General features: G+C 41.6%; 1 protein-coding gene across 8 annotated transcripts in view; it reads left to right on the top strand.

Annotated features, from left to right (window-relative positions):
* The first annotated feature begins 2,160 nt into the window (after positions 1–2,160).
* Positions 2,161–26,746, top strand: part of ITPR1 (inositol 1,4,5-trisphosphate receptor type 1) — a 423,734-nt gene continuing 399,148 nt past the window's right edge. For 6 of the 8 annotated variants that reach the window (XM_074198681.1, XM_074198677.1, XM_074198678.1 and 3 more), the window contains exons 1-2: positions 2,161–2,216; positions 26,527–26,634. In XM_074198681.1, the coding sequence (XP_074054782.1) occupies positions 26,543–26,634 (92 nt within the window). In that variant the 5' untranslated portion in view covers positions 2,161–2,216; positions 26,527–26,542. Of the gene's footprint in view, positions 2,217–12,539; positions 26,635–26,746 lie in introns of those variants that run through there. The other 2 variants (XM_074198683.1, XM_074198682.1) reach the window with 1 other exon arrangement.

The raw sequence follows: 26,746 nt of genomic DNA, 5'->3' as shown, positions 1-26,746 counted from the left end.
TTGTGTTGATTTGGAATGCAGGGGGTCGGTGATCTAGGTTGGACTAGGGTGTGGACGAGGAGGCTGGTAAATGGGGGGGAGCATAAATACCCTAGGAAGTGGGGGGGGGACTGAAAGAGGGAAGGCAGTTTCAAAAGAAAGGAGGGAAGACAAGAGAAAGGGAAAGCGACAGGAAGACAAGCTTGGTGGAATTTATAGTCTTTTTTTATGATTAAAGTTGGCTATTAGCAGCTGTTTCCCAAAGTGACGAATAAAATGTAGACTGTGAGATTGCTTCCCCTTCCTTTAGTTTACTACTTGTCTACTATTGATTTTTAGTGATGTAAATATCATAGAGGCAGTCAGTTGGTTTAGTGGCGAGAACCCTGGGCATTGAGTTGGGAAGACGTGAGTTCAAATCCAGCCTCACACACTTACCAGTTGGATAAACTTAGGCAAGTTACTTAGCCTGTGTTTGCCTTAGAGAGAAGGAAGTGGCAGTCCTGTATCCTTCCCAAGAAAACTCCACGAATGGAGCCTGGAAGCATCAGACGGATTCCACAACAATAAAGAGCAACTCGGTGTTGGTTAAAATCCTAAGCGAATTCTATGAAAACCCTAATAATGATGCAATGTGAGTAGATTTCCTTTGTTTTCCCCCTAATTAATGTAAGGCAGTGAGCCCAACTGTCAGCCTAGCCTGGAGCGGTTGAGCGGTTGTCCGGGGCTCAGTCTGCTGTCATTTAAAGCCTTTCGCGACCCCCCCGACATTTGGTCTCCCACGCCCTAGGGGCAATGTCCCTCCCCATCCCCCTGCTCAGCCCCGAGCCCGTCTCCCCCGGTGCACTGGCATCTCCTGCCCCATTCTCGGCGTTCTTTCAGAACTCAGTTGAAGCGCTGCCTTTGCTCCCAGGGCCCCCCCCCGTCCCCGACATCCCCTGCCCTCCTGCTGGGGGTGCATCAGCTCAGACTGCCTTGTCCTCACGTACTGGCTCTCCTGCCTGTCCCCCAAGTCTGGGTGCACGCCTCAGGTCTGGGGGGCACTCTGTTGGGCAGTGCCCCCCAGAATGTCAGCGCCTCGGGGGCCAGGGCGGCTTCATTGTCTGCCCTCGCCTTGAGGGTGGCAGGACTTGGTGAACCCCTGGTGGGCGGAGGGCGCCCCTCAGGTGCGCCGTGCCCGGGGGGCAGAGGCGCCACAGGTGGGCATCTTGCCCTCGGGGGGCTCGGTCTGCTTGGGCGGGTCCGGTTCATCGGAGCCTGGGGCCCCCCCGGCCCGGGAGGCCCCCTCCCCGCACGCCGTTCCAGGGCTGGGGGCCCCCAGGTCCTCATCCAGCCCCCCAGGGTGAAGCGCTGGGGAGCCCCCGCCCGACAGGACCTGGGGGTGCCGGGCGCCCCGCGCCCACGTGGAGCTGGCAGCTCGCTCCCGGGAGGCGTGGACGCAGGGCGCCCCCCGCAGCCCCGCCCCCGCAGCCCCGCCCCCGCAGCCCCGCCCCCGAACGCCCCCGCCCCCGAACGCCCCGCCCCCGAACGCCCCGCCCCCGAACGCCCCGCCCCCAGCCCGCCAGCCAGCCGGCTCGGAGCCGGAGCCCGGGCAGCCCAGGGCATGCTGGGAAGTGTAGTCCCGGCGCCCCGCCGGGGGCCGCCGGGCCCTGGGCCGGGACTACGTTACCCAGGGCGCCCCGAGGGCTATATAAGCCGCGCGGAGCGGCGCCCAAGTGCAGTAACCATGTGGATGTGCTGCTGAAGCGTTTCCTGAAACTCCCTGGGGCGGGAGGAGGAGGAGGAGGAGGAGGAGGAGGAGGAGGTGGCGGAGGAGGAGGAGGAGGAGGCGGCGGCGGCGGAGAAGAGGAGGAGGAGGAGGAGGAGCAGGAGAGGGAGCGGAGGCTGGCCCCGACGGGACGAGCGCCCGAGCGCCCGCGCTAACGGGACCCGGCTCCCGCCCCGGGCCATGGCGCGCCCGCGGAGCCGCTGAGCTCGCCCGGCCCCGGAGCGGCGGGGGCGCCCAGGTAGGCGGCCCGGGCCCGGAGCGGCGGGGGCGCCCAGGTGCGCGGCCCGGCCCCGGCCCAACTTTGCCCCCTCCGGCGCCAACTTCGGAGCCGCGCGGCCGCGGGGGGCGGGTCCCCCGGCGGGGCCGGGGCCGGGCCGCCTCTCACCAGCCCCTTGTCCCCGCAGGCGCTGCCCCGCGGGAGCCGGACCCGCCAGCCCAGCTCGGGAGCCGCCGGCCGCGCCCGGGACAGGTGAGTGCGGGAGCCGGGGCCCGACCGGGCGGCGGGGCGCGGGCCGAGGCGCCGCACGTCGCCCCCCGGAGGGGCATCTGCGCCTCCGGCCCGGGCCGGGCAGCGTCCGCCGCGGGGCTCGTCTCCAGGCCGGCCGAGGTGTCCGCCGCGGGGCTCGCCCCTGCCCGGGCCGGCCGAGGTGTCCGCCGCGGGGCTCGCCCCGGGCCGGGCCGGGGTCCCGCCGGAAACAGCGGCGCCCCCAGACCCGGCCGACGTGCCCCAGCCGGCGCTCAGGGGCCGCGCAGCCCGAGGCTTGCCCGGCTCAAGTTTTCTTCTTAAATGGTCAAAAAACAGGGCCACAGGGGGCGGACGGGGCTGGGTAACGCGCGGAACAGTCTAAATATTTAGCTGTTCCCCGGGCTACAGTCTTTGGGCTTTTCTAATTTGAAAAGCAAAAGAAAATCAGACGCTTAGTTAAAGAGGTGTAAGCGCTTTGGTGCCCTGTTGCTAAAATCCTGGGGAGCGCCGGGGGGGGGGGCGTTGGTACTCTGTTCCTCTGTGTTTGTGGCCAGATTGGGCCCGTCGAGGCATCAGCCGGGACTGGCATGCCCTCCCGAGCCCTTGGTTCTGGCCTGGGCACAGCAGCCCCAGCCACAGCCCTGCCCTCCCGCCCCGGCTCAGAGATGGCGAGACAACGTGCCAGCAGACTGCACCGCATCCCCCACGTCCTCATGGGTGGCCCCCCTTACAGGAGCGGTACCCCTTTGGGCTCATCACAGACCAGAATTTTCGGGGGTGGTTTCCTGCTTTCCGACATCAAAGTCAGTAAGTTGTTTGGGATTGTGAAAAAAGAATGCTTTATAGGCGGTCCCAAGGATCAACTTCTAATACCGATTCTGCCCCTACATAGGCAAATCCCACGGGCTGTCCCGACCTCAGTATCCTCACCCACAAACAGTTCGGGGCAGCTGCACTGCATAAAGCACCGGTCCCATTCGGCCTCAGGCATTTAATAATTATCTAGCTGTGTGACTTTGGGCAAGTCACTTTAACCCCATTGCCTTGCCAAAACTAAAAACAAAACAAAAAAAAAAAACCAGGAGGTGGGAGTGGGGGGACCATACTGACGGCCCTGTCCTCTTTAAACCTACGTGATCCAAAAAAGATGACAAAACCTGGACAAACTTCAGCATTTGTCACCTAGAGCGTGGCTCGCTTTGTCTCAGTTGCCACCTTATTCAAGGAGAGGTGCATGACTTGGGAAGAAAGCATTGATATTTTTATGAAGTAGAATGGGTTCTTTACTATGGATTTATGGATTTAAAAATCTGAGAATATCATCATCGGTCTCAGCTTCATTCTTTGAACCACTTTTGAAGTGAGATAACCATTTTCTATGTCTGCAGGCAAAAGCAAGTGATCATCATAATAGCTAGCATCCCACAGTGCTTTAAAGTTTGCATGGTACAGAACCCATCATTTATTCATTCATTTTGCAAATACTGTGAGTCCCAGTTCTAACTCACCATAGGTCCTTGGCCAAATCAGTGTTCCTTTTGGAATTTCAGATGTCTTTGAAATAAAGGATTTGGACTAGATGATCTCAAAGGATCTTTCCAACTTAAACAGTCTATCACTCTGATTTAAGGGAACAATCCCCCCCCCCCCCCCACTTATGTGCTTTAGAGTCTGGGGAATATCTCAAGATAATAAGGTTATGACCTTAGTCCTTAAGAGACTTATTTGATATAAAGTATATGAAAGAAATAGCAGGAGAAATTTGATAAAATGAATTCACAGCCTTGTGAACTTTGGTGCCTTTTCACATAATCTCCAAGCTTACTTTGTTGCTTATTGTACTTCCCCCCCCCCCCCCCCCATCTTGGAAGTACAGCCTGCCCTTTGGTTAATTTAACATGAAGTAGAAAAACCTCTCAAGGTTTTCTTTTCTTTATCAACTATGGAAGGTTCTTCATGTTCCAAATAGCATATCTATCCTAGTAAGTTTTCTTTAACAGCCCCTTTTGCAAAACTCGAATATAAACCTATCATCCAATAGTACCAAACTGAATTATATTGTCCTCTATGTTGGATCTCACACAAAATGTTTTAAAGTGACAAGATATTATCCACCTCGGTATTCTGTTTTAAAGAGAACAGTCTTTTTGAAAGTTCTTTGAGAACCTAAAGAGAGGTATAATGGTTGTTTAGTAGAATAAAAAAAAAGATGAAAATCTGTAGAATAGATTTGGGAACTATTGCCTTATTTAAAGGGGACAGGGCAAAGCGAAAGAAAAAAGTCAGTAAACAAATTATCCATTTTCAGAGAATTGTTGAAAAAGTATTATCAGATGGTTTTTTAGGCTCCATGGGAAATCTGTTTGTGATTTTTAAAAAATGGGCTGCTTATGGAGAAACCAGAGTACAAGCAGTGGAAAAAAATAAAATTTAAATTTGGCTTAGAGTTCTTTTTTCTGGGTCAAACTGCCTGTGATAGACCTGGTTTAAGCAGTGTCTATACAAGGAGAATGTGTTTGCCTTATTTGCTGTTGGTTTGATTTTATTAAAAACAAATAAACACATTGCATTCATAGACCATCTCTGTAAGGGGGAATTTACCAGTTGTATGATATTACTTAGCCTCTTGTATTCTGTATTGCTGCTATGCTGTCCTGAAGAGTAGTGCTCAGGATTAGAGGAGATTGGCTTGACTAATATTAATGCATTGGCATGAGTATCATTTTTGCTTTTGGAAAGTGGACAGTATTCACTTAGAGGTTGTTTTCTGAAAACTAATGAAGGGAATTGAATGCAGGGTTAAGTTCTTATGTTAGCCTGCTGTCATTAGCAGCAGTAGAACATAAGCTCCTTGAGGGCAGGGATTATTTGAGGTTTTTCTGAGCTTGTATCTTGAGCACTAAGCCTAGTGCCATTGGTACTTTTAGGGGGCATGCCAAGTTATTTCATTGCTGGGCACCTCTTCTGTAACTTTAGACACTCTAGAATTGTGTGGAGGTTCTCATGCTAAGAGTCTTGTCAATGGTCGCAGAAAGAATGTATTATGATTTGAATCTAGGTTAATCTGAATCCAAGACTGAACCTTTGCCCACTCTGATATTCTGCCTCTTGTTTGGCTTGTAGTTTTCCCCAGACTGCAAAAAGGGTCCATGGTACCAAAAAAATTAGGAAGGAATCTCTAATTTAAGGGATTGCTGAATGCCAGAGCCAAGTTACCTTTCAAACCATTTGCTTCCCCAAGAGAAGTCAACACATTGTAATCCCCACAGCCCACATACTGTGCCTACATCAGTTTGGTTAGCTAGGTGGCACCGTGATTAGAGCACTGGCCTTGGAGTCAGGAGGATGAGAGTTCGAATCTGACCTCAAACACTCAATACTTACTAGCTGTGTGACTTTGGGCAAGTCACTTAACCCTGACTGCCTCACATCCAGGGCCATCTCCAATCATCCTGATTCCTATCTGGCCACTGGACCCAGATGGCTCTGGAGGAGAAAGTGAGGCTGGTGACTTAGCACAGCAACCCCTCACTCAAATCCAATTTGTGTGCTTGTCATGGCATCACCTCCCCTAATGACCATGAGTCTTCTTCAAGAATGAAGGACAAAATATTATAATTAGAATTGAGCTCATATCTTTTATTCATCAGTTTCCAAGCTCTTGCACACTTTCCCATTGTAACTCAAAAATGCCTCTGGACTGCTGTCTGACCATTTCAAATGTTTTATTTTATTTCCAAAGAGACCTGGATTTCATAAAGTCTGATTGTTCATTTACATTCTTCCACATCAGACTGTCATCTACCTGTCAACTGTACCTGCTACCCTTCTCACACTTGTAATTTGCTGAAGGTTGGGAAATGAGGATGTTCATTTAGACTCAACAAACACCTGTTAAGCATCTGCTGTATATGATGGTTGCATTGTTGTAGGTTCCGGGGATACAAAGACACAATGGAGACAAGCCCTGTCCTCAAGGAGCTTCCATTCCACTAGTGGGTACCAACATGTATGCAGATAGGTGTGTGGTCAATTAACAAACCTTTATCAAGCACCTGATATGGACCAGGTGCTGTGGAAACAAATAGCAAAGCAATAATATATACTGATTAACTTTACATAATACTTTAAAGTTTGCAAAGAGTTTTCTTGCTCTCACTTTCCCTTTCTCTGTCTCTTTCTCTCCTTTCCTCCTTTCTTTCTTTCTTTCTTTCTTTCTTTCTTTCTTTCTTTCTTTCTTTCTTTCTTTCTTTCTTTCTTTCTCTCCTCTCTCCCTTTCCTTCCTCCTTTTCTCACTCCCTAAACACACATAAATTTATACATAGATGAAATCCCATTTGAGCCTCACATTAACCTTATGAGACTGGCATTATTATCCCCCATTTACAAATGAGGAAGCTGGGGTTCAGAGAGTTCAAGTAGATCCCTGGTGTTCTGTCTAATGGACATCAAAGTCAGGATTTGAACCCAGGTCTTTCTAACTCCAAGACCAGTGCTCTATCCATTATGCCTCACTACCATTCCAATATTAATCTTCTACTGGAATGTTTAATTTGGAACCAGAAGTGATCTTAAAGGCAAAGTAGCCCATTATTTTTATTTTCAGAAGAAAATAAAGGGATACCTGTCCAAGATCATAGAGAGAGTAAGTGGTATGGAAAGGGATGGTAACTCAGGTCCTCTGATTTCAACTCCAGTGCTTTTTTTTTTTTGACTATGTCCCTTATGTTTTGCTTACATATAATTTTAAGAGAAAAGGAACATTAATAACCCAGATCAGAAAAGGTCTTATGAATGAAGTAGTCCCTGAGCTCTGCTTCAGAGGCAGTGAAAGATCCATAGAGATGGTTAAGAAGTAAATGTCAGGGGAGAGGAGGCTTGCTCTGAATAAAGTTCCTGGCTTGGACTTGGTGCCACCTTGGTTCCCACTTGGAACCATTTGTTTGCTTCAATCCAGGTGTCCCACTTTGTCCCAGAGAGGGCCTGGTGGTGTTACTGGATCTATACTGTTGAGCTGGACAGTTAGGAAGCACCTGATTGTACCATTCTCTGAATAAGTGACGGAAAGAAACAAGAACCAAATTAAAGAACTTAGAAGTTTGCTCCTCCAACTTTCAGACTGGCTTAACCTCCCCTTGAGGCTCACCCATCTGCCCAAAATTTCTGTCAGGAAGAGAAAAACCAGTTTGGGGAAGAGGAAAATTCAGTCCCACGTGCAGGAGTGTAAAAGTCAGGGCCCAGTTTTGGTGGTCTCACCTTTATTTTCTCAGGTTTGAAACATTAGCACAGAGTCTTACCTAGTCAGAACATTGTGGCCACATGATGCTCAAGTGCATATATGTCTATTTGTATGTGTGTGTGTGTATACACATGTGTTTGTAGGTTGTAGACTTAACACGTCATAAACCATGGGCTTCTTATTAGATGGTGGCCAGAAAATGTCCCTTGGACGTTACAGTTTGAGAAGGTTGTTTGGTGTTATTGATAGAGAGGAGTGGGAGTGACATGTAAATGGCAAACCAGACCTAATTCTTAGTAATAACCAAGTGGAAGAAGGGAGCTCTTGAGAGCCACGTAGCCACTCTTCTCTCTGGGCGGGCAAAACAGGTAACATCTGTGTGTAATCGTTTCCTCTTCTGTTGAATGAGTATAAAAATATCTGCTGCTTGGGGTGTACACAGTTGCATTAGCTAATATTTGCAAAGACCTCGTCCCATGGTGGAGTGGATGGTGGGAGACCCTGGGGTTGTCCTGACTATGGCCATGGAGCCATGGCACCTTAGCCTCTAGGTCCCTGTTTCCAGACAACTCTTGGACACTGTGAGTGGATAAGCTGTGCTTCCAATCAGTCAATAAGCCTTTACTAGAGCCTCTTCCATGTGCTTGACGTGTGAGAGTGATGAATGTACAAAGCCCAAAGACCCCACCTTCAAGAAGTGTACATTTTAGTAGGATATTTCACACTGATGAAATTATACATCCAGATTTTTTTTAAAAAGGCCAACTTTCTCCAAGCTTAACGAATCATGTTTCCCCTTTCAGTAGCATCTACCTTTGCTTAGTAGTCTTCCCCCCCCACCCCCTTCCTTGTTATTTTTCATCATTACACACTACAGTGTGGGCCTCACTTTATCCTGAGTCCAAAAGAATCCTGGTCTGGAATCAGGAGACCTTGACACTGGTTTTGGCTCTGCTGCTACTAGGAGCTATGTGGCTTTGGGAAAGTGTTGGGAGCCAGGGTCTCTAAACTGTTTGACACAGTCGTGGCAAGAAGACTCAGGGCAGTCACACTGCCTGATGGAACATTTCCTTCTTCAATACATATAAGGATTCCATGCATACCCATATTTATAGGTCTATTATTGATTGCAATACTTACCCTAATAGTGGAATGACTATAAAGGAAGGATTTCAGAGAAATTCCTTGAATAAAACAGATTGTAAACTCTGTCCAAATTTAACAGGACTGCCTCTCCCTGAGGCATACAAAAGGCTTCAACATTATGAAATCTCTGGAAAACTCAACACTGCGAATTCCAAGGAGATGTCAGAAATATAGACAGGGAAAACAGATACAAGGTGGGTCAGATAGAATTCCAGGGAAATTAACAGTTTTGCCCCCCTTACCATACACAGGAATGTATGAAAAAGATGGTGAGAGAATAGTTAGTACAAGTGACTGATATGTGAATTCTAACAGCCTTAGTTTTGTGGGAAAGAATAAAAAAGTCACAGTAACTGTGGTTTCTACCAACAAGGGCTGAAAGGAAAATTGGTTATTGTAAGAGTTAACAGATGGGTGGACAAGCATAACGACCCTCACTATAGATTGTTAAGGGAGTATATCGAAGAACATTACTTACGCAGAAAATATAAAAACATTCCATTAAATGAATTGCTTAATTAATAACTTTGAATTAACAATTATACAATGCAGTAATAAACTAGGTAGCAGACAGGTTGAGGTCATCATGGCCTGAGCAGGGATAAAAATTAACTACATGATCAAACTTGTAACCATATGAACTATATGATTGATACTGAAAATTGTACACTTTTGTAACCAAGGAAATGATCTTAGCTTGCATGCTTGATGCATACATGATTCTGAGACTATAAAAATAAAATTTGAGCAGCAGACTGTCAACCTGCTCCTGCCTTTAACCCCCGTGTTGACTCAACTCATTTCACCAACTCTATCCCTTCTGTCAGGTTCCAAGGACCCCACAGAGGCTGGACCCCCACAGGAAAGTCCCTCTATCTCTCTGGGTGGCATTTCCCAGATTGTTAAAATGAGAGAGATGAAGCTGATGATTGATAGGGTGGTTTCTTTGATTCAGAACGATGGAGCTGATCTACTGAAGTTTGGGTGAGGTCTATTTGTCCTGGCAGTCAGGGTCAAGAGGGGTCTGGAAAAGAACACAAATAATTTCCTGTTCTATACAAAACTACACCTGTGTAGATGTTAGTGGATCTTGAGCATTTGTTTGTTTGTTTTTTTTTTATAGTGTAGCAGATTGAAAGCTAATAGATTTAGGAGTGAAAGATGCTTGGAAGTTATTTGATTCAATCTCATGCTTTTCTGGATGGAGAAGTCGAGGCCCAGGCATTTTGAGGGCTTTGCCCCCTCTTTACATTGTTGGTGAGTCTGAAGCAAGGTTTCCCGACAATGATGCCAGCATTCTTTCTACTGTCTCACACAAGACTAAATTAAAAGAATCAGAGAGACTTTTGAAGGCTGAATAATTACTACATGAAGGAATTTGAGAATCACTCTGTAGTTATGTGGTTTTAAGACTTTTCTATTTCTAACTTTCTTGGGTCATCTAGGAAGACTGCAGAAAGTTCAAGCTTTGATGATTTACTTTTGGACCAGTATGAAAATGAAAGCTAGCTTGCTTGCTTGCTTTCTTTCTTTCTTTCTTTCTTTCTTTCTTTCTTTCTTTCTCTCTCTCTCTCTCTCTCTCTCTCTCTCTCTCTCTCTCTTTTCTTTCTTTCTTTCTTTCTTTCTTTCTTTCTTTCTTTCGCTTTGAGAGAATTACTATTCAGAACTGAATAAAGTTTCATGTGGTGGTTACAATCTGAATTTCTAAAGATGGTCTGATGACTGAAGGTCAGATTAGCACTTTGTAGTAGTGAAAGGGGGCGGGGAACTCAAAAATAACTGTTGATAATGAGTATTTCATAACTCAAGATTCTATCATCAATTCTCCTTTGCTTAAAGGAAGTTCTGAAATGTTACTCAGGGACATCCAGAATTGTAGTGAAATGAGAGGGCCAATTCCAGTTGTTCTGATCCATGTCTGGCCACTGGCCCCAGACTCCAGAGGAGAAAGTGAGGCTGGTGACTTAGCACAGCACCTTCCTCACTCAAATCCAATTCATGTGCTTGTCATGGCATCACTCCCTGATGTTGTGGTCTTCTTTGAGAATGAAGGACAAACAGGATTTCAGGTGTCTGTAGCACTTGATATAACCTCCCATTTGTACCTTGCAACAGCCTGTGAATTAAATGTTACAGGCATTGCTATTCCCATTTTAGAGTTGAGGAAACTGAGACTTAACAAGAAAATAAGTCTGCCTTGAACTCTTCCTGGGTTGTAAGCTACCCAAGGGCAAGGGCTATTTTCATTTGGTCTTTGCATACTACTATGTAGTGTAGGCCTAGCATACAATATTTCTTGGGTCAGGTTTCTTGGATTTCTGGGAGGTCAGTGACTTTGTGGCTTCCTGGCCTCCCAGTTGTTCTTTAGAACTCTCACTTGATATCTGGTTTGGAAGGTGGTTCCTGGATGATTATTTTCCCTTTGAAATTACATTTGCAGAACACATAGAAATAGAGCTGGGCCTGGTTGAACTTGACCAACATGGGTCACTCATTGAATGTTGGGAAGGAAAAGCCAAAGGGAAATAGAATGATGGACTGCTGACTTAGTGTGAATGATTGGTTTTGTTTTTCTAAATGGGGATTAAATTAGAGTGTTCATTTTATAATAATATAGGACTTTTATAAAAAGTTTGACTTTAAATTAGTGGATATAGAGGATTCACAGATTCACAGAACCTGAATGGGCCTGAGAATAGCTCCCTGGGGTTCAGGGAAGTGAAGATAACTTGTCTAAGGTTAGACAATGAGTTTGTGGCAGAGCCAAACTGGAACTCAGGTCTTCTGACTACAGTTCAAGGCTCTGCGTTCAAAGTCATGAGACATGAATTCAGATTCCACTTCTGAAGTTTACTTCTTCTGTGACCTTAGTTGCAAAGCGGGGATGTTAGACTAGTTGCCCTGTGAAAGCCCTTTTGGTTTTGGGTCTGTGATCCTTCAGCCTTTTCTTCATCACTTATTAGGTCTCTTTTTTTTTCTTTTGACTTTTTCCTTTTCTCTCTTAGAATTGATAAAGGAAGAAGACTTATTAGAATATTAACTTGCATGTAGAGGTTCAGGTGAATGAGTCTCAATTTTTAATATAATTCTTTATTCAAACTATGTGAGTTTTGAGTGTTCTTTGGAAAGATTGAAATGTTGGCAAAAATGCAGACTCTTAACTCTTCCTTTTCAGAAAATGAATCCAGAGTCTCACAGACCATCATGAGAAGAGAGGCAGGATTTTCTTTTTCTTTTTTTTTTTTAATATGATGATGATAATGTTGGGATATCCTTTATACCAGGAACTCTTACTTGCATTCCACAAACTGGTTTTAAAAAAATTTAACTTGATATAAAATAATGATAACTATGAGAATGATGATTATGACAATTGACATTTACATAGGGTTTTAAGGTTTCTGCAGTACTTGACATACCCCCCCATTTGTTCCTTGCAACAGCCTGTGAATTAAATGTTAAAGGTATTGCAATTTCCATTTTAGAGTTGAGAAAACTGAAATTTTAACAAGAAAATGAATGTGCCTCATTTCAGTGTATTTTGTTTAGCCTTGCAGCCTATATGCAAGCTTATTTGGAGAAGGAGTCTGTAGGCTTTGTCCTTCTGCCAATGAGTCCAAGATTCAACCCTGAAATGGGGTGGTGAATGTTCGGAGATGTGAAGAGACAATTTTTCTGGTCATCTGTTGGTTGGAAATTTAGTGCACTAAAATTAGGGTATGTGAATGCATGTGGATGCCTATTCATGTGTATTCAAACCCTTGTGTATAGTAATTTGTATGACATTGTACTTTTAAATGTCTTTTTTTTTTTTTTTTTTTTAGGTTTTTGCAAGGCAAATGGGGTTAAGTGGCTTGCCCAAGGCCACACAGCTAGGTAATTATTAAGTGTCTGAGACTGGATTTAAACCCAGGTACCCCGGACTCCAGGGCTGGTGCTTTATCCACTGTGCCACCTAGCTGCCCCTTAAATGTCTTTTTTAAAGAAGTTCAAATAATGTAAGATACCTTAAGTCTAGAAATGAAATCTCTCTTAAGATATGAAATATTAGAAATATAGTGTAGAATGTGAACTTTTTTTTTAGGTTTTTTGCAAAGCAGTGAGGTTAAGTGGCTTGCCCAAGTCCACACAGCTAGGTAATTATTAAGTGTCTGAGGCCGGATTTGAACTCAGGTACTCCTGACTCCAGGGCCAGTGCTCTATCCACTGTGCCACCTGACTGTCCCAATGTGAACTTCTACTAGCTCATTAGGTGCTTGAAAAATATTTGCTAAATTGAATTTAATTACATAGTGTTCTTTTCCACATAGGAACACAGACTCTTGTTTTTCATCCTCCCTTCTCAAAAAAGAGTCAATGATATCATAAGGGTAATGCCTTGACTTGTGTGTGTGAACTGGATTTAAGTGAGGACCTCTCTTCTCTAGAGTCATTGAAATCCAGCAGCAAGGCAGAAGCCAAGATGACCGGCAATGACCTGGGATCCAGCCAGTGGTCTTGGTTCCCCAAAGGCCTCCTAGGCAGGTAGATTTCAAATTGAGAGGAACCTACTTTAACCTTGTTTTCCAAATACTTTTTGACTTTATAAGGAGCAAAATTTGACTCAAGAACATTACCTTTTGTTCCTGTCCTCCCAACTCGTTTTTGGGGCAGGACATAACAATGATATGATTCTTCCAACTTTCCTGTGAGTTTCCGAAAACATCAACATAAAAAGGGACTCACTTCTTTTGAATGCCAGCTGCATCACCATGTGATTTTGTAGGGTTGGGTCCAAATGTTCTCCTTATTCACCACCTTCTTTTGGTGTCAGATTCATTTTTGTTCTACTGCAGACTTAGGTTGGACTTAAAATTTCCTGCCAGTTGTTAATGGATTAGTCCTGGTGATGGAAGTTATGAAGCAGACCTCAGAGCCTTGACCTTGACTCACTTTATATTATTTGGACATAACAAGAAGATGCCTGGGGAAAGGGCCTCTCCCCATTCTCTTGAGAGTGATGTCCAGAAAATTGCCAGTTTTGAGTTAATTGAGTAGTCATCTCCTTTGGGGACAGGGTGATTAGGAAATTAGATTGCAGAGGAATCTTGACAGCAGTGATTACCTTTGCCTAATTTTAAGGTATTTATGGTGGCCTGGTTACTGGAAGTCAAACTTGTCAGGCCTGAGTAGCCAGGTGGTTACATGTTTAAATAAACAAGTGTGGTTTGCTTTTCTTTGTGTGTTTGTAAAAATTCAGGCGACTTTAGCTTCGAGGTCACCTGATCTAAAGGAAAGAAAAGTCACCCTCTCATCTTCACTGGAGGGAACAGAAGTAATATTGTTGGGGGGGGGGAGGTGGAAATTTAAAGGGAAATGGGGGGTCCCAATTCTGGGAGCACTTCTTATTTCCTGTGGGACTTGGGGCAACTCACTGAATGAATCTCTGGGTTTTAGTTTCATTTCTGTAAATTGAGGGGGTTGGATTAGATCAGGGAGTTCTTCACCCAGGGGTTTGGTGTTTAAATGTCTTCAATAAAATACACGGATTGTAAAGGAAATCAGTTTTACCTGAATATTGTATTTCAGCATGTATTTCAAAATATTTTAAAAACCCATTTCTCAGACCCCAGGTTGAACATTTGCATTTATTTGTTTATATTTTGTGCTTATTTATAGACAGGCCCTCCTTCTCTAGGTCTTGATTTCCCTAATGACTCTGGGGAGTAGTGTCCAGGAACAGCTGGTTTCAAGTCTTGGTTCTGACCCACACTAGCTTTGTCAGTGTGGGCAAATCACTTAACCTCTTGTTGCTCTGGGCAGCTTTCTAACACTCCAGATTGTGCAGAGGGAGTTTCCTCACCTGGGAATTGCCTAATTCCCTACACCAGTGAAATCACAAGTCTGGGTCCTGTCTATAGGACATTGCCTAGGACAAAAAAAGTTGGTGTCCCTAGAAATGGTTTTTGAATTGACTAGAATCCACCTCCAAGGCCTTATGCAATCCCAGGGTAACCTTGGGGTTAATTTTAAGTGTTCTAATTTAGCCTTAGTTTCTGGGGTTGTGAGCTTCTTAAATCTGAATTTTGTGTGGGTGGAAGAGGAGATCTTAGAAAAACTAATTTAACGCAATGAGTGTAATATGTGTCTGGGAAATAAAGATGGGGAAAATTACAATAAGTGGATTCTTTTCCATCATCAAAGCTTTTTGCAAAAAATGCTTATGTTCCATACAATGCAATGGACACTTTATTTTCAGTGTGATTGTAATCTTCAGCCCAAGCTTAACACTGAAATAGAAGAAATTCAGAAGGTCATTGTCATTTCTCAGTTTTTGTAAGAGCTAGGAGATGAAGCACCTCCATAAAACCAGTGGGATAGGTTCTTGTGAACTAATATTCTTTAGGGGAAGCCAACCCAGGAAAGAGTTGGGAAATGCCAGGGAATTAAAGTTTGAAGAAACAAAAGAAAACAGTTCCCATGAGTAGAACTAAGAATTCTAGGAAGAAACTGGTGTTGCTTGTCAGAGGACTCACCAAACTTTACAAAGATTGGTCTGAGATGATAGAAAAATGGGCAAATAATTGAGGAGGAATACACAAATACTTATAAATTTCATGTTGTTGTAAGACTGCTGAGAGATTAGTGTTTGGCATGAAAGGTTGGTGAGAGGAGAGCAGGATAACAGGAAAAAAAATTATTTTCAGCTCTGCTAGGGGAAAGGAGAGGATCAAAGAAGGGATGGAATGGTTGCTCCAAAGGGAATGGGACTACGATAGCTGAGAAAGAAAACAAGGCATCTATCTCTACCAAGAATGGTTTTTATACTAAAATGGACAGAGCACTATTGGCTGAAAGGGAGTTGCTACTTAAGATAATTAAGGAAATGGTAATACTATTGGCTAACATGTCTTTTGGGTTCGAAGATCTGCCAAATGCTTTACATACTTTATTTCATTTAGTAAGAGATCAGCTAGCAGCCCTGGATGCATCCAAGGCATTTGGCCCAAATGACCTACATCTTTGAGGATTGAAAAAAACTGATGTGTATAGTTGTTTTAACTCATTGTTAGTCATAGTTTTTTTCCCCTAAATAGTATTTTATGTTTTCCAATTACTTCTAAAAACAATTTTTAACATTCTTAAAATAAAATTTCAAGTTCCAAATTTTCTCCCTCCCTCTATTCACTCCCCCCTCCGTATGTTGGTAAGCAATTTGATATAGGTTATAGATGTGCAATCATGTAAAACATTTCCATATTAGTCATATTGTCAAAGAAAAAATAGAACAAAAGGAAAAAAACCATACAAAATAAAGTAAAAATAGTATGATTTGATTTGCATTTAGAGACTATCAGTTCTTTCTCTGGATGTGGATAGCATTTTCCATCATGAGTCTTTTAGAATTGCCTGGATCATTGTATTGCTGAGAAGAGTTAAGACTATCAGTTGTTTGCCATACATTGTTTCTGTTTGTCCGTCATAATTTAAAGATGATGAATAAAGGACTGAAAAAGGATAGGTTTCTGAATTTTTCAAAAAAGAAGAGAATAAACTCTGCCAACTCTAGTCCAATGAACCTAACTTAAAATTCTTAGAAAAGTCAGTAAACAATAATCAACATCTCAAAAAGGAAGTGGTGATCTTAGAGCCATCCTGGGCTCATCAAGAAAAGGTTGGATTAGACTAATCTTACTTCCTTTTTTTGACAAGGTTATTATTAAATAGATGATCAAAGAGATGCCATATTTAAATGCTAGATTTTTAGCAAAGCATTTGATGAGCTTTTCCTATTATTCTTATGAAAAAGGTAGAGGACCAAATAATTAAACAATGAGATTTGGTTGAAGACTCGAATTAGAAAAGTCATGATTTCTTGTATGTTAGCTTGGCCAGATCTTCTCTAGTAGAGTGCCTTAGATATCTGTATTTGGCCCTCTGTTGCTTAATATTTTTATTAATGGCTTGGCCCTATGTTGGCTTAACATTTTAATGACTCAGATAAAAGCATAACTGGCATACACATCAGATCTGTGGTGGTACAAAGCTTTGTGTGATAGCCAGTGCCCTGGATTCATAGTCAGAATCCAGAAAGATCTTGGTAGGTCAAAGTATTGAGCTGAATATGATATAGGACCTTTTGGGATGTGGGTGTAAGAGTATAAATTTAGGGCAGAGATGTCAAACATGGGCAAACAGAACACCCAAGTAAGGCCAGAAACATATTAAAATATTTTTGGAAAATAAGAAAAATAAATGAATATACAGTATTTATATATATGTATAAAGTATTAATTTATGATTTTCTAAGTCAGTATATGGTCAGCACAGATCTTTTCTATCAGAGTTTTATGTCATGGATTTGAATTTGTTGTCATTCATTTATTCTCATGGACAACTACATGAACTGCCATTCTACTCTGCATTACTGTTTCCTTATTTGTTAATTCTTTACTTCTCCAGGTTCCAAGGCAATCTAGTGAGTATGGTATGGAATAATCTCATCTGTTACCAAAAGCTCTCACTTAAAATAAAATCCGCAACATCTTTTCTCCTGTTTTTCTGACTTTTTCCCTCTTATTCTCAAATCCAGAATTTACAGGCTTAGCCAAACTTACTATTAATGACCATTATCAGAAATGCAAAGTTTCAGGAAGTTTGGCTGATACTGGGATACAAAAACAAAGAATGAAATAATCTTAACCCAGGTAGCTTACATTTTGCTAAGGGAGACATAATGTCCATATATAAGCATCTTTTCAGGAGAAATTCAAGGTAGTTAAGTGCGAAGTAATTTAAGATGCCATTTGGGAGGATCAGGAAAAGGCTTCACGTGGGAGGTGGACTTTGAGTTATGTCTTGAAGGAAAAGAAGGAATCTGGGAGATGGAGGTGAAGTGAGATTACCTTCCAGGAGGATGGCTAGTACGAAGGAATGGAAATGGGAGATAGAGTGCCACATGAGATGAATATAGAGAATAATCTCTCACCTAATTTGTACTAACATTATCAAATAATATGAACACTCAAATAAACTTTTACTTAAGACAGAGTAGTTTGCAATGGGAGGTTGAAAGAATAGAGTTGCTCACTGGAATTTTTCTCATGGCTGCCTCAAATGCCTGTATCTTTATTTTGCTTTTGAGGCCAGACACTCATCCATTGGTGTCTCTTTGTTTTCTACCTCCTGTTCATTACCCCAAAATTGGGCAAAAATATCTTCCTCAGAAAACAGAGAAACCACAAGATAACCTGAACTGACTTTAGAACCTGCCCCAGAAATTGTCTTCCAAAATCTCTGATCCTTAGAAGAGCCAAAGTCTTTGGTAAGAGGGAGGCCACCAAAGTCTTTGTGATCCTGTGTTTTAGCCATATAGGACTGCATGAATAAGGTGAAATTTGATAGGTATAAATCTACATTCTTTTTTTACTTTGGTTCAGAAAAAATCAATCTTCCAAGTACAAGACTGAAGTCATAGTTAAAACAGGAGTTTCTAAGAAAAAGATCTGAGATTTTTATTGGACACCACTCTTATGGGTAAACGATGTGTCGAAAATAAGGAAGTGGGGGTGGCTAGGTGGTGCAGTGGATAGAACACTGGCCCTGGAGTCAGGGGTGCCTGACTTCAAATCCGACCTCAGACACTTAACAAGTACCTAGCTGTGTGGCCTTGGGCAAGCCACTTAACCCCATTTGCCTTGGAAAAACCTAAAAAAAAAAAATAAGGAAGTGATGTTTCCCTGGCCTTTAGGACTGTATCTGGAGTATTATATTCTTGTTAGGACCCAAACTTTAAGAAATGGATTAACTAACTTCATAATATCTAGAAGAGGGAAGCCAGAATGGTGAAGGCCCTTGAATCCATACCACGTAAAGGAGGATCAATTTAAGGAAGTTGGGAATATTTACCCTGGAAAAGAGAAGACTCAGGGAAGACAATAGATATTTTCAAACATTTCAAAGGTCACCATGTGGAAGAGGATTCAAACTTGTAGGGTCCTGGTGGGCAAGAGTGGAATAATGAATCGAAATAGTAAAGAGAAAAAATATAGGCTTGATATAAGGAAAAGCTTTCCAACAAAACTTTTTTAGAAGGGGAATGAGCTGCTTTGGGATGAAATGAATCAACTAGGTAGCACAGTGAATAGGACACTGGGCCTGGAGTCAAGAAGATTCATATTCATGAGTTCAAATCCAGCCTCAGACACTTACTAACTTTGCAAGTCACTTAACCCTGTTTGCCTCAGTTTACTCATCTGTAAAATGAGCTGGGGAAGGAAATAGCAAACCACTCCAGAGTCTCTGCCAAGAAAATTCCAAATAGGGTCATGAAAAGCTGGACCTGACTGAAACAAATGAACAACAACAAAGGGATTCCTTTTCACTGAAAGTTTTCAAGGAAAGACTGCCATGACTGGTTTCATGTATTTAATGAGGATTATTTTCCAGATATGAATGTACTAAATGGCTTCTGAAGTCTCTGCTAACCCTGAAATTCTGTAATACTATAAGTGCTATAATTTGAATTTACCTATCTTGGGTATTGTTTTTGGGTATCCTAGAGTGAAAAGGCCTTAAATATGATCCCTTGTTGGAATGCCAACCTTTTCTCATTCCTCAGACCTTTGTTTTGAGGATTTTAAAAAATGTTATCCTTTATTTATCCTATCCAAGAATTCTAACTATGGCAGTATGAAGGAAATAGGAAATTGAGTAGAAAGATCTAAGTTAAGTAGTTGTCTAAGTTAATGTAAAAGCTCTTGGAAACTTTCAAATATTTAAATACAGATTCATAATTTTGAAATGCAGCCAAAGTAGATTAGTTGTATTGAAGACAATTTTTAATTTAAAAAAATGTGCATTTTTGTTCAAATTCTTTAGCTATATTGATGAGCCTATCATTGAACTTTCCAATGATGGTGGTGACAGAGAAATTCATTTCAATAACTTAAGAGTCTAAAATTCAAGAAATCTGGGTGTTGGTATTTGACTTCCACTAGAATTATAGAAGGAAAAATGTGATAAGGACAAAAGGAAACCTGATAAAGGACTATAAAAATTTTATGAGTGACAAGAAAGAAAAATGCCAACTTGTCCTGGCCTCAATGTCAGAGGTTATGGTATAAGGAGCATACAGCTTTGGAGAGGGTGCCAAAAATCTAAGGTATTATAAGGAAACAGCTCAGTTTCAGTGACTACCAGAAGATGCAAGAAATATGAGGGAAAGAGATCCAAGATAAAAGGGAAATTGGAGGGCACAGTGCAAAGAGAGAGTAGAGGAAGAGAGGACCAAGGGGAGGTTAGGGCTGAGTTTATAATTGGGGAATGCTGGAGGTGGCAGATGGCTGCCAGTGGGTACTGCCTTCCCTGCTGATCCCAGGCATCTTGTGTTGCTTGGGTCCTGGGTCAGCCATCATGCCAACTGCTTGTAATCATTTAGATTCTTACTAGGGATCTAGATAGTAGACTCCTTTCTCAGTCAATAAGTATGGTATATAAGTTGACAGTTTGACAGTTTACTTGAAAAAGAGCTAGGTGTTTGAGTGGTTCATAAGTTCAACATAGACCAGTTGTGTGATATGGCTTTTAGAAAGCTTAACTTGCATCTAGGTTTCATGCCAGAAAATTTTAACCCATTTTAACCCATTCACCATCAGTGAATTTTGTGGCATAGGTTGCCATGGCCAAAAGAGTTTACTCTGCCACATTGTGACTTTGGTATAGGAGGTGGGAAGAGGGGAAGATGGGGAGAAAAATATGAGAAAATACGGTACAGGAGGAAGAAAAATGAAAAAGATCAAAGATTTGTCCACCTGCCATTTTTCTACTCAAGTAATCTTAATACATTATCACCATGATTAGAAGATTACTCATACTCCATATCATGAATGCTTTGTTAGAAAAGAATTAGGAGAGATCAGACCTGACTAGCATCAAATAACATTTAAAAAATGACAGTGATCATTTTAATAAACAAGAAAGGACTTATCAATATATGAAATATCCTTGTGTCAGCGATCTGTGCAATGTCAGACTACTGACCCATCAGAGCTAAAATCAGAATTTATAGTGAAAAGTTGTATTGTTATATAATTATTAAGCTGAATTTGTTAGACAAATTATTATAAATAAGATGACAAGGATAATCAAAATTACATTGTAATAATTTTATACAAAGGTTAAACTAATATAAATTAATTGCTACAGTAAGGAGATCAAAGAAATCCAAATAATTTCTTAGTCAACAAACATTTGATTTACTCATTTTATGAAGAAAGATAATCACCAAAGTCAGTACCATGTTAGAATATAAATGTTTAGGGGAAAGCATGATAGAAAACTATGAGCAATGTTGTCTCATAAAGCTGAAAGATGAGTGAAGGGTAAAGCCAGTCCAAAGAAAGGTTGGCAAGATATCCAAGGTATTCCAAGGACATTCATAGATGAAAATGGAAAGAAGCCTATAAACAGAAGGAAAAAAGGAAAAGAATTGCAAACACCATTACAACAAATCAATTTCTTCATCAATAATTATCAAACTACGACTCTTGGAACATACCATCATAGCTAGAAGAAGAAGAAATGATACTAGAGAAAACAAGGATGGAAAAAGCATCTGATCTGGAATAAACATATATGAAAGAGGTCATTACTAGAGGAATACAATCGTCAGGGCATTGTGGGACCAATCTATGAGCTATCTAAAGAAGAAGGTACTGAAAATATAGGAAAAAACATCTTGACCTTTATTGATAGCAAAAACAAGTGACACAATGACTGCCTCTATCCTTGTATTTCATTTCTACAAAATCATTAAGAGAGTCATTGAGAGCATCCTTGATAAGAGTCTTAGATGGGAACAAGCCAACCTTTGTAAATGATATTCAACAATTGACTAAATATTTACCATATCAAAGTTGAATGAAAGATGTAGAAAAATTAAAGGACCCGTTATTTCTATTACTTGTTGATTACATAAAGAGCATTCCACTGGGTAGAACAAAAATTGCTTTACAGGTTCTTTACTACAAATTGATAACCATCCATACAGCGTAATAATTCAAGACTCCTTGGAAGATGTCACAACATCTGTTCAATGACCTAAACATCAGATGAGGCATCAAAGAGGGAGATACATATGCACCCAATCTTTTCACCACTGTTATGGAGATTAGGTATGAAGTTCAAGCTGGGAAGGATGGTGAAATTCTCCAAATGTTCATCTGTTTGCAGAGGGCATTGTATTGATTGCATCAAGCCCCAAGACATTGTAGGGCCTCAGAAAAGTTCCGTGATTACTCAAAAGACTGACTTGTTCATTTATATGGGAAAGACTGGAATGAAGTAGACTGAAACATTCAGCTGAATGAATCCCACAGAACTTTCCAGAATTGTATATCTGGAACAGACAATAGTGATCAATGGGAAGTGGACTCTAGAGCTGAAAAGGAGTAGGAGAGTGGGTTGGATTGATTTTAAAAGATTACAAAACTCCCTTACTGATTCTAAAGCTTCCCACAACAGTAAAGATTCATCTTTTCAATACAGACATTTTCCTGGTGTTGCTATATGCCAGTGTTATCTGGGACACCACTGGTGAACTGGAGATGAACATCACCCAGAGAAACATGAAAGGGTCCATAGTGGGTGTGAGCAGGCTGCAACATATACCCCACAAGGAACGTTGATGAACAGGCATAAAGGATGTCATTGAGAATTAGTTGTACACTACAAAGAAAGGATGGCAAAAGGAAGGGATAATAGGTGGACATTCAGAGTAGTGTTTCCCTGGTACCCTCAGGTACCTCTGGTATATTTAAGGTGGACCCCTTATGGGAAGACATGAATGAGAACATTCAGGATGAGTTTACCATTTGCATCATTGGTTGGAATCCCCAAGATTGATGAGATCACAAATCCATATGAGTGTTTGAATCTTCCTTAATTTTAAATTCATCTTTCTTTTGGTGAGGAGGATAGTTAATGTTCATAAAATAATGTTTCCAGATCCATACTTACTTTACTTGTGGTAAACCTCCGACTGGCATTTAATCATCTTTGCCTTAATGAGTATAAATTTTGAAACACTGGAATCTCCCACAAGCCTATTTAATCCTCTAGGAAAGGAGGAAAAGATGACTTTCCCCTTTTGTCCTCAAGCTGCTGGAGCCCCTGGGTGTACAACTCTCCCAGGTAGGTTTTAAAGCCCTGATAGTAACTGCAGGAGTTTGCCTTAACTGCTGCCTCAGCAGGTTAGCACATCTGGTTTTCCTCTTGTGGGTCCCCCAGTGTTTCTTGTCTGTGAATGGATTGAAACAGGAGCATAGTGTGAGACTGGCCGGAAGATGTCTGCAGGCACAAATGGTACAAGATCAGATAAAAAAGCAGGCTCTCCCAAGCCCTCTTAACAACAGGAAACTTTCCAGATGACTGGTCTGTTAGTCCCATCACTCATGAACTTTCCTCCTCCCCCATCCCTCCTGGCCCTGGATGCCCTCCCTATTTGTTGACTTTACAGAACTTCGTTTCCTTCCAAGGGAATGATGGAGTAAGGCATTCTACAGGTCACTAATGCTTAATTAGTGGGGAAGCCATTGGAAGCTTCCAATAGTACCAGGAAGCCTTTAACCCGAATCCTTTGTAAGTGTTATTGTTGCTAGAGACCCCTGGGAAAAGTGGGATTAAAAAAAAAACTTAACTGTTTTGTGTAGGTGTCTATTTTTTTTTAAACTGTGGTCCCTATTTCTTTTCTTTTCTTTTCTTTTCTTTTCTTTTCTTTTCTTTTCTTTTCTTTTCGTTTTGTTTTTGTAAGGCAAATGGGGTTAAGTGGCTTGCCCAAGGCCACACAGCTAGGTAATTAAGTGTCTGGGGTCGGATTTGAACCCAGGTACTCCTGACTCCAGGGCTGGTGCTTTATCCATTATACCACCTAGCTGCCCCATCCCTGGCAAATTTCTTAGCAAGCTGCTCACCCTTCTTAAGCTTTATAGATAGACCAATCTTTGTAGTTTTTGGAAAAAAAAATGGGGGGATGGAAAGGAAATAAGTGACATTTATTGCCTACATCTAAATGGATAATAGTGGCAATTTGTAACTTAGAAGCTTTCTGATGACTACCTTTCATCTACAAGCAAAACATAAACCATGGACTCCAAGGGATGCTTGGAAGGATGAATGGCATTGGATCCCAGTTTGTCCAGCAGAGCAGCTCCGAGGGTCAGCATCCAAAACAACTCTTTCCAGTTAATTTCTCCTTCCGCAAAGAATAGTAGGATTTTTGGCTCTGCTCACCTGGTGGTGGTGGTGACAACTTGGAGGGGAAGCAGATATTTTAGCTCTCTCTCAGCCCATTCTCCCTAGTGACTAGATAGGCATTTTCATGAGTCACTCTGAGGGGAGGTAGAGACATAGAGGTCCAGTGGTCAGTTTTTAGATTGGGGTTTGCATTGATAACTGGCTTTTAGAAGATCTCAGAGAATAGCCTCAATTTTCTTGGGCCCTCAGAGGCAGAGAGAAGAGGCATATGTGGGTTGAATGGAAGCTCTAATAATTACAGCTCTTGTAGAGCTGCCCTTGCCCGGTCCTCTCTATTAGGGTCCTTAAAACAGAAGTTTTGAAGTAGGGGATCTGGTTTAGCTCCTGGTTTAATGAGGTGGCCTTGAGGCCTCTTCCAGTTCTGTGGTTTTTGTGGGCTCTGTCCTCACATTCACTAACTTTTGATGGTCTTTTATGAGGTCTGCAAAAATATAAGAGCAATTTGAATTATTCTTAGAATTTTTATCTAATAGTTGGATCTAGAAGCACTCCTTATCTATCAGTGAATGAGTCCTAAACCTTCCAAAATAAACCCAAGTTCATATTAAGATAAGCAATGACTATCAAGTGACTTTATTTTGAATATATTACCAGAAAGGGGAAATATACTAATAGTGTTGCTTAAAAAAATTTGCTTATCTTCGGTTCATAAAAATACAGTTAAGATTACAGAGGATAAAAACACATGATATTGAAGAGGACAAATTCTTGGTGAATTGTCTTTTCTGTCCCTTACCTGTTATCTATTCTCATTTCCCAAGTGTCCATACACCCTGGCTCTATTGTTTAAAGCTTTGTTATGTATTCTTTGTTGCTATCTCTTTCATAAACAAGTTCATGCCTGATGAAATGTTGTTTATCCCTCTTGGAGTAGCAGGATTGGATTTTTGGAATAAATATCTTTGTTTCTTTTTTTTTTTAAATCCACTGACAAGAGTAGGAATACTTCAGTGATTGATTTTTAGCATTTTTCTGGAAGTAGGAAAGACCAGCCCATATTCTTTCTGGTATTTCTTCATAGTTAAGTAATTCCCCTCCAAAGAAAACTTGACATCTGGGAAACCGGCTTAAGAGTGAAAGTATTTTTATATTCCATTACAACCATTTTGACCTTTTATAAATTTTGTGTGGTAAATTATTTCTGGTTTCCAGAAGGTGCTAATAAATAGACAGAGAAATGAATTTGAAGTCAGGAACTAGAGCAAGGATGATGAGAATCCCTAGTCATTCTGAACACCTTGGTTCATAATATTTGGCGACTAGCTATAGACCTCACCTGCCTGTGGGCTGGCTTCCTACAAACAGTTCTGTTTTTAAAAAATACCATCATCAATATGGCCCTTATAACATAAGAATCATTCCTAAATATTTACTCTTCTAATGAAAGCTGTTATGATGAATCATGCCAATATTTCTGTTTATATTTCTGTCTGATATCTGTGCATGTGCATATGTATGTCTTTATTGAGGGCCCTTAGAGAGAGACTATTTTCATGTGATTAAATGGGGATCAAAGGGGTTAGAGGAAACCTACAGCTTTGACTTGCATTTTTTTGAGGTCCTCATCAATCATAGGATCTTGGGTCTATAAAACTGGAAGTGATGGCAGAAGCCATCCAGTCAGTTAGCCAGGGTACCTGCAGAAATTACTTACCATCTTCCAGACATGCTAAGTAATGACCTTAGTTTTCTTTGTGTATGCAAAGGCATGAGCTAGGGCTGTGTTGCTTCCTTGGACAGTAGCTGTTCTGAAAGCATTTGACAGAGAATAATTGTCAGCTCAAAAAGCAAAAGCTAAAACAGTACCCAGAAGTTTATAATCTGATGAGGGAAATGATATGTCCATAAATATGTTTATTCAAGGTATAAGCAGAACATATGTCGAAGTATATAGCAAAAACAACAGGAGGACAATGTGCTAGCAACTAGAGTTTGGACTGGGAGAAGGTACTATTTGCACTGAATCTGGTTGGAAGTCATCAATTTTTAATATTTTTACAGGGAGGAAAACTTGGGTCTAGGGAGAGTAAGTGTTTTGCCCTAAATCATTCAGCTAGTAATTATTCAAGATGGGATCTGGGTTTTGAACCCACATCCTCTGTCTCATCCCTGGACACTTTCCAAGATTTTAGTTTGCAAGACAAATTTTCAGGAGAAATCTGTCTCTACCTTAATTTCATTTGCTTTATTTTATACCTGGGACTATCTATCCTTGAAATGCAGTACATGATTTTTTTTCTTGCTGAATATTCCCTGAGGTGAACTAAATATGTTAATATATTTCATAAGTCAGTGCTCTGACTCCTTAATCACCCCAGGGCTTGGCTGAGTTCCTTGTAGGCTCTTTATTTATATCTACTATAGATTGCAGAGAACTCTCAAATTGCATGCTTCAGGTGTGACTTTTTTCAGAGAAGAAGATGACTGTTGGAGAGTTCTGAAAATGAATTTAATTTTAGAACTTGTGTTTGCTGCATGTGTCTCACTTAACCCCTTAAACTCTGCCTGTCAACAGTTTATTGAGACTTAGAAATAAGTCTTTTTGGGAAAACCAAGGTACCACCATTTCTAGCAGCATTTTCCTTTGAAAGCCTTTCTAACTTTCTAATCATTGAATATTTTTCCTTTGTCTAGAATCCTCAAGTAAAACATGTCTGACAAGATGTCTAGTTTCCTGCATATTGGAGACATTTGTTCTCTGTACGCAGAAGGATCGACAAATGGATTTATCAGCACCTTGGGGTAAGATCAGTTGATGTCTTATGTGACTGACTTCACAAAAAAATCTTTATTTCAGTAACCTAAGTTTAAACATCTTATGGAAGGATTTTGTATGCTTGTGATCACTTTTTAA

This window comes from Macrotis lagotis, chromosome 8, assembly GCF_037893015.1.
Source record: "Macrotis lagotis isolate mMagLag1 chromosome 8, bilby.v1.9.chrom.fasta, whole genome shotgun sequence".
Taxonomy (NCBI): Eukaryota; Metazoa; Chordata; class Mammalia; order Peramelemorphia; family Peramelidae; genus Macrotis; species Macrotis lagotis.
The sequence above is the reverse complement of the archived record's forward strand: the minus strand, read 5'-3'. Positions and strand labels throughout refer to the sequence as shown.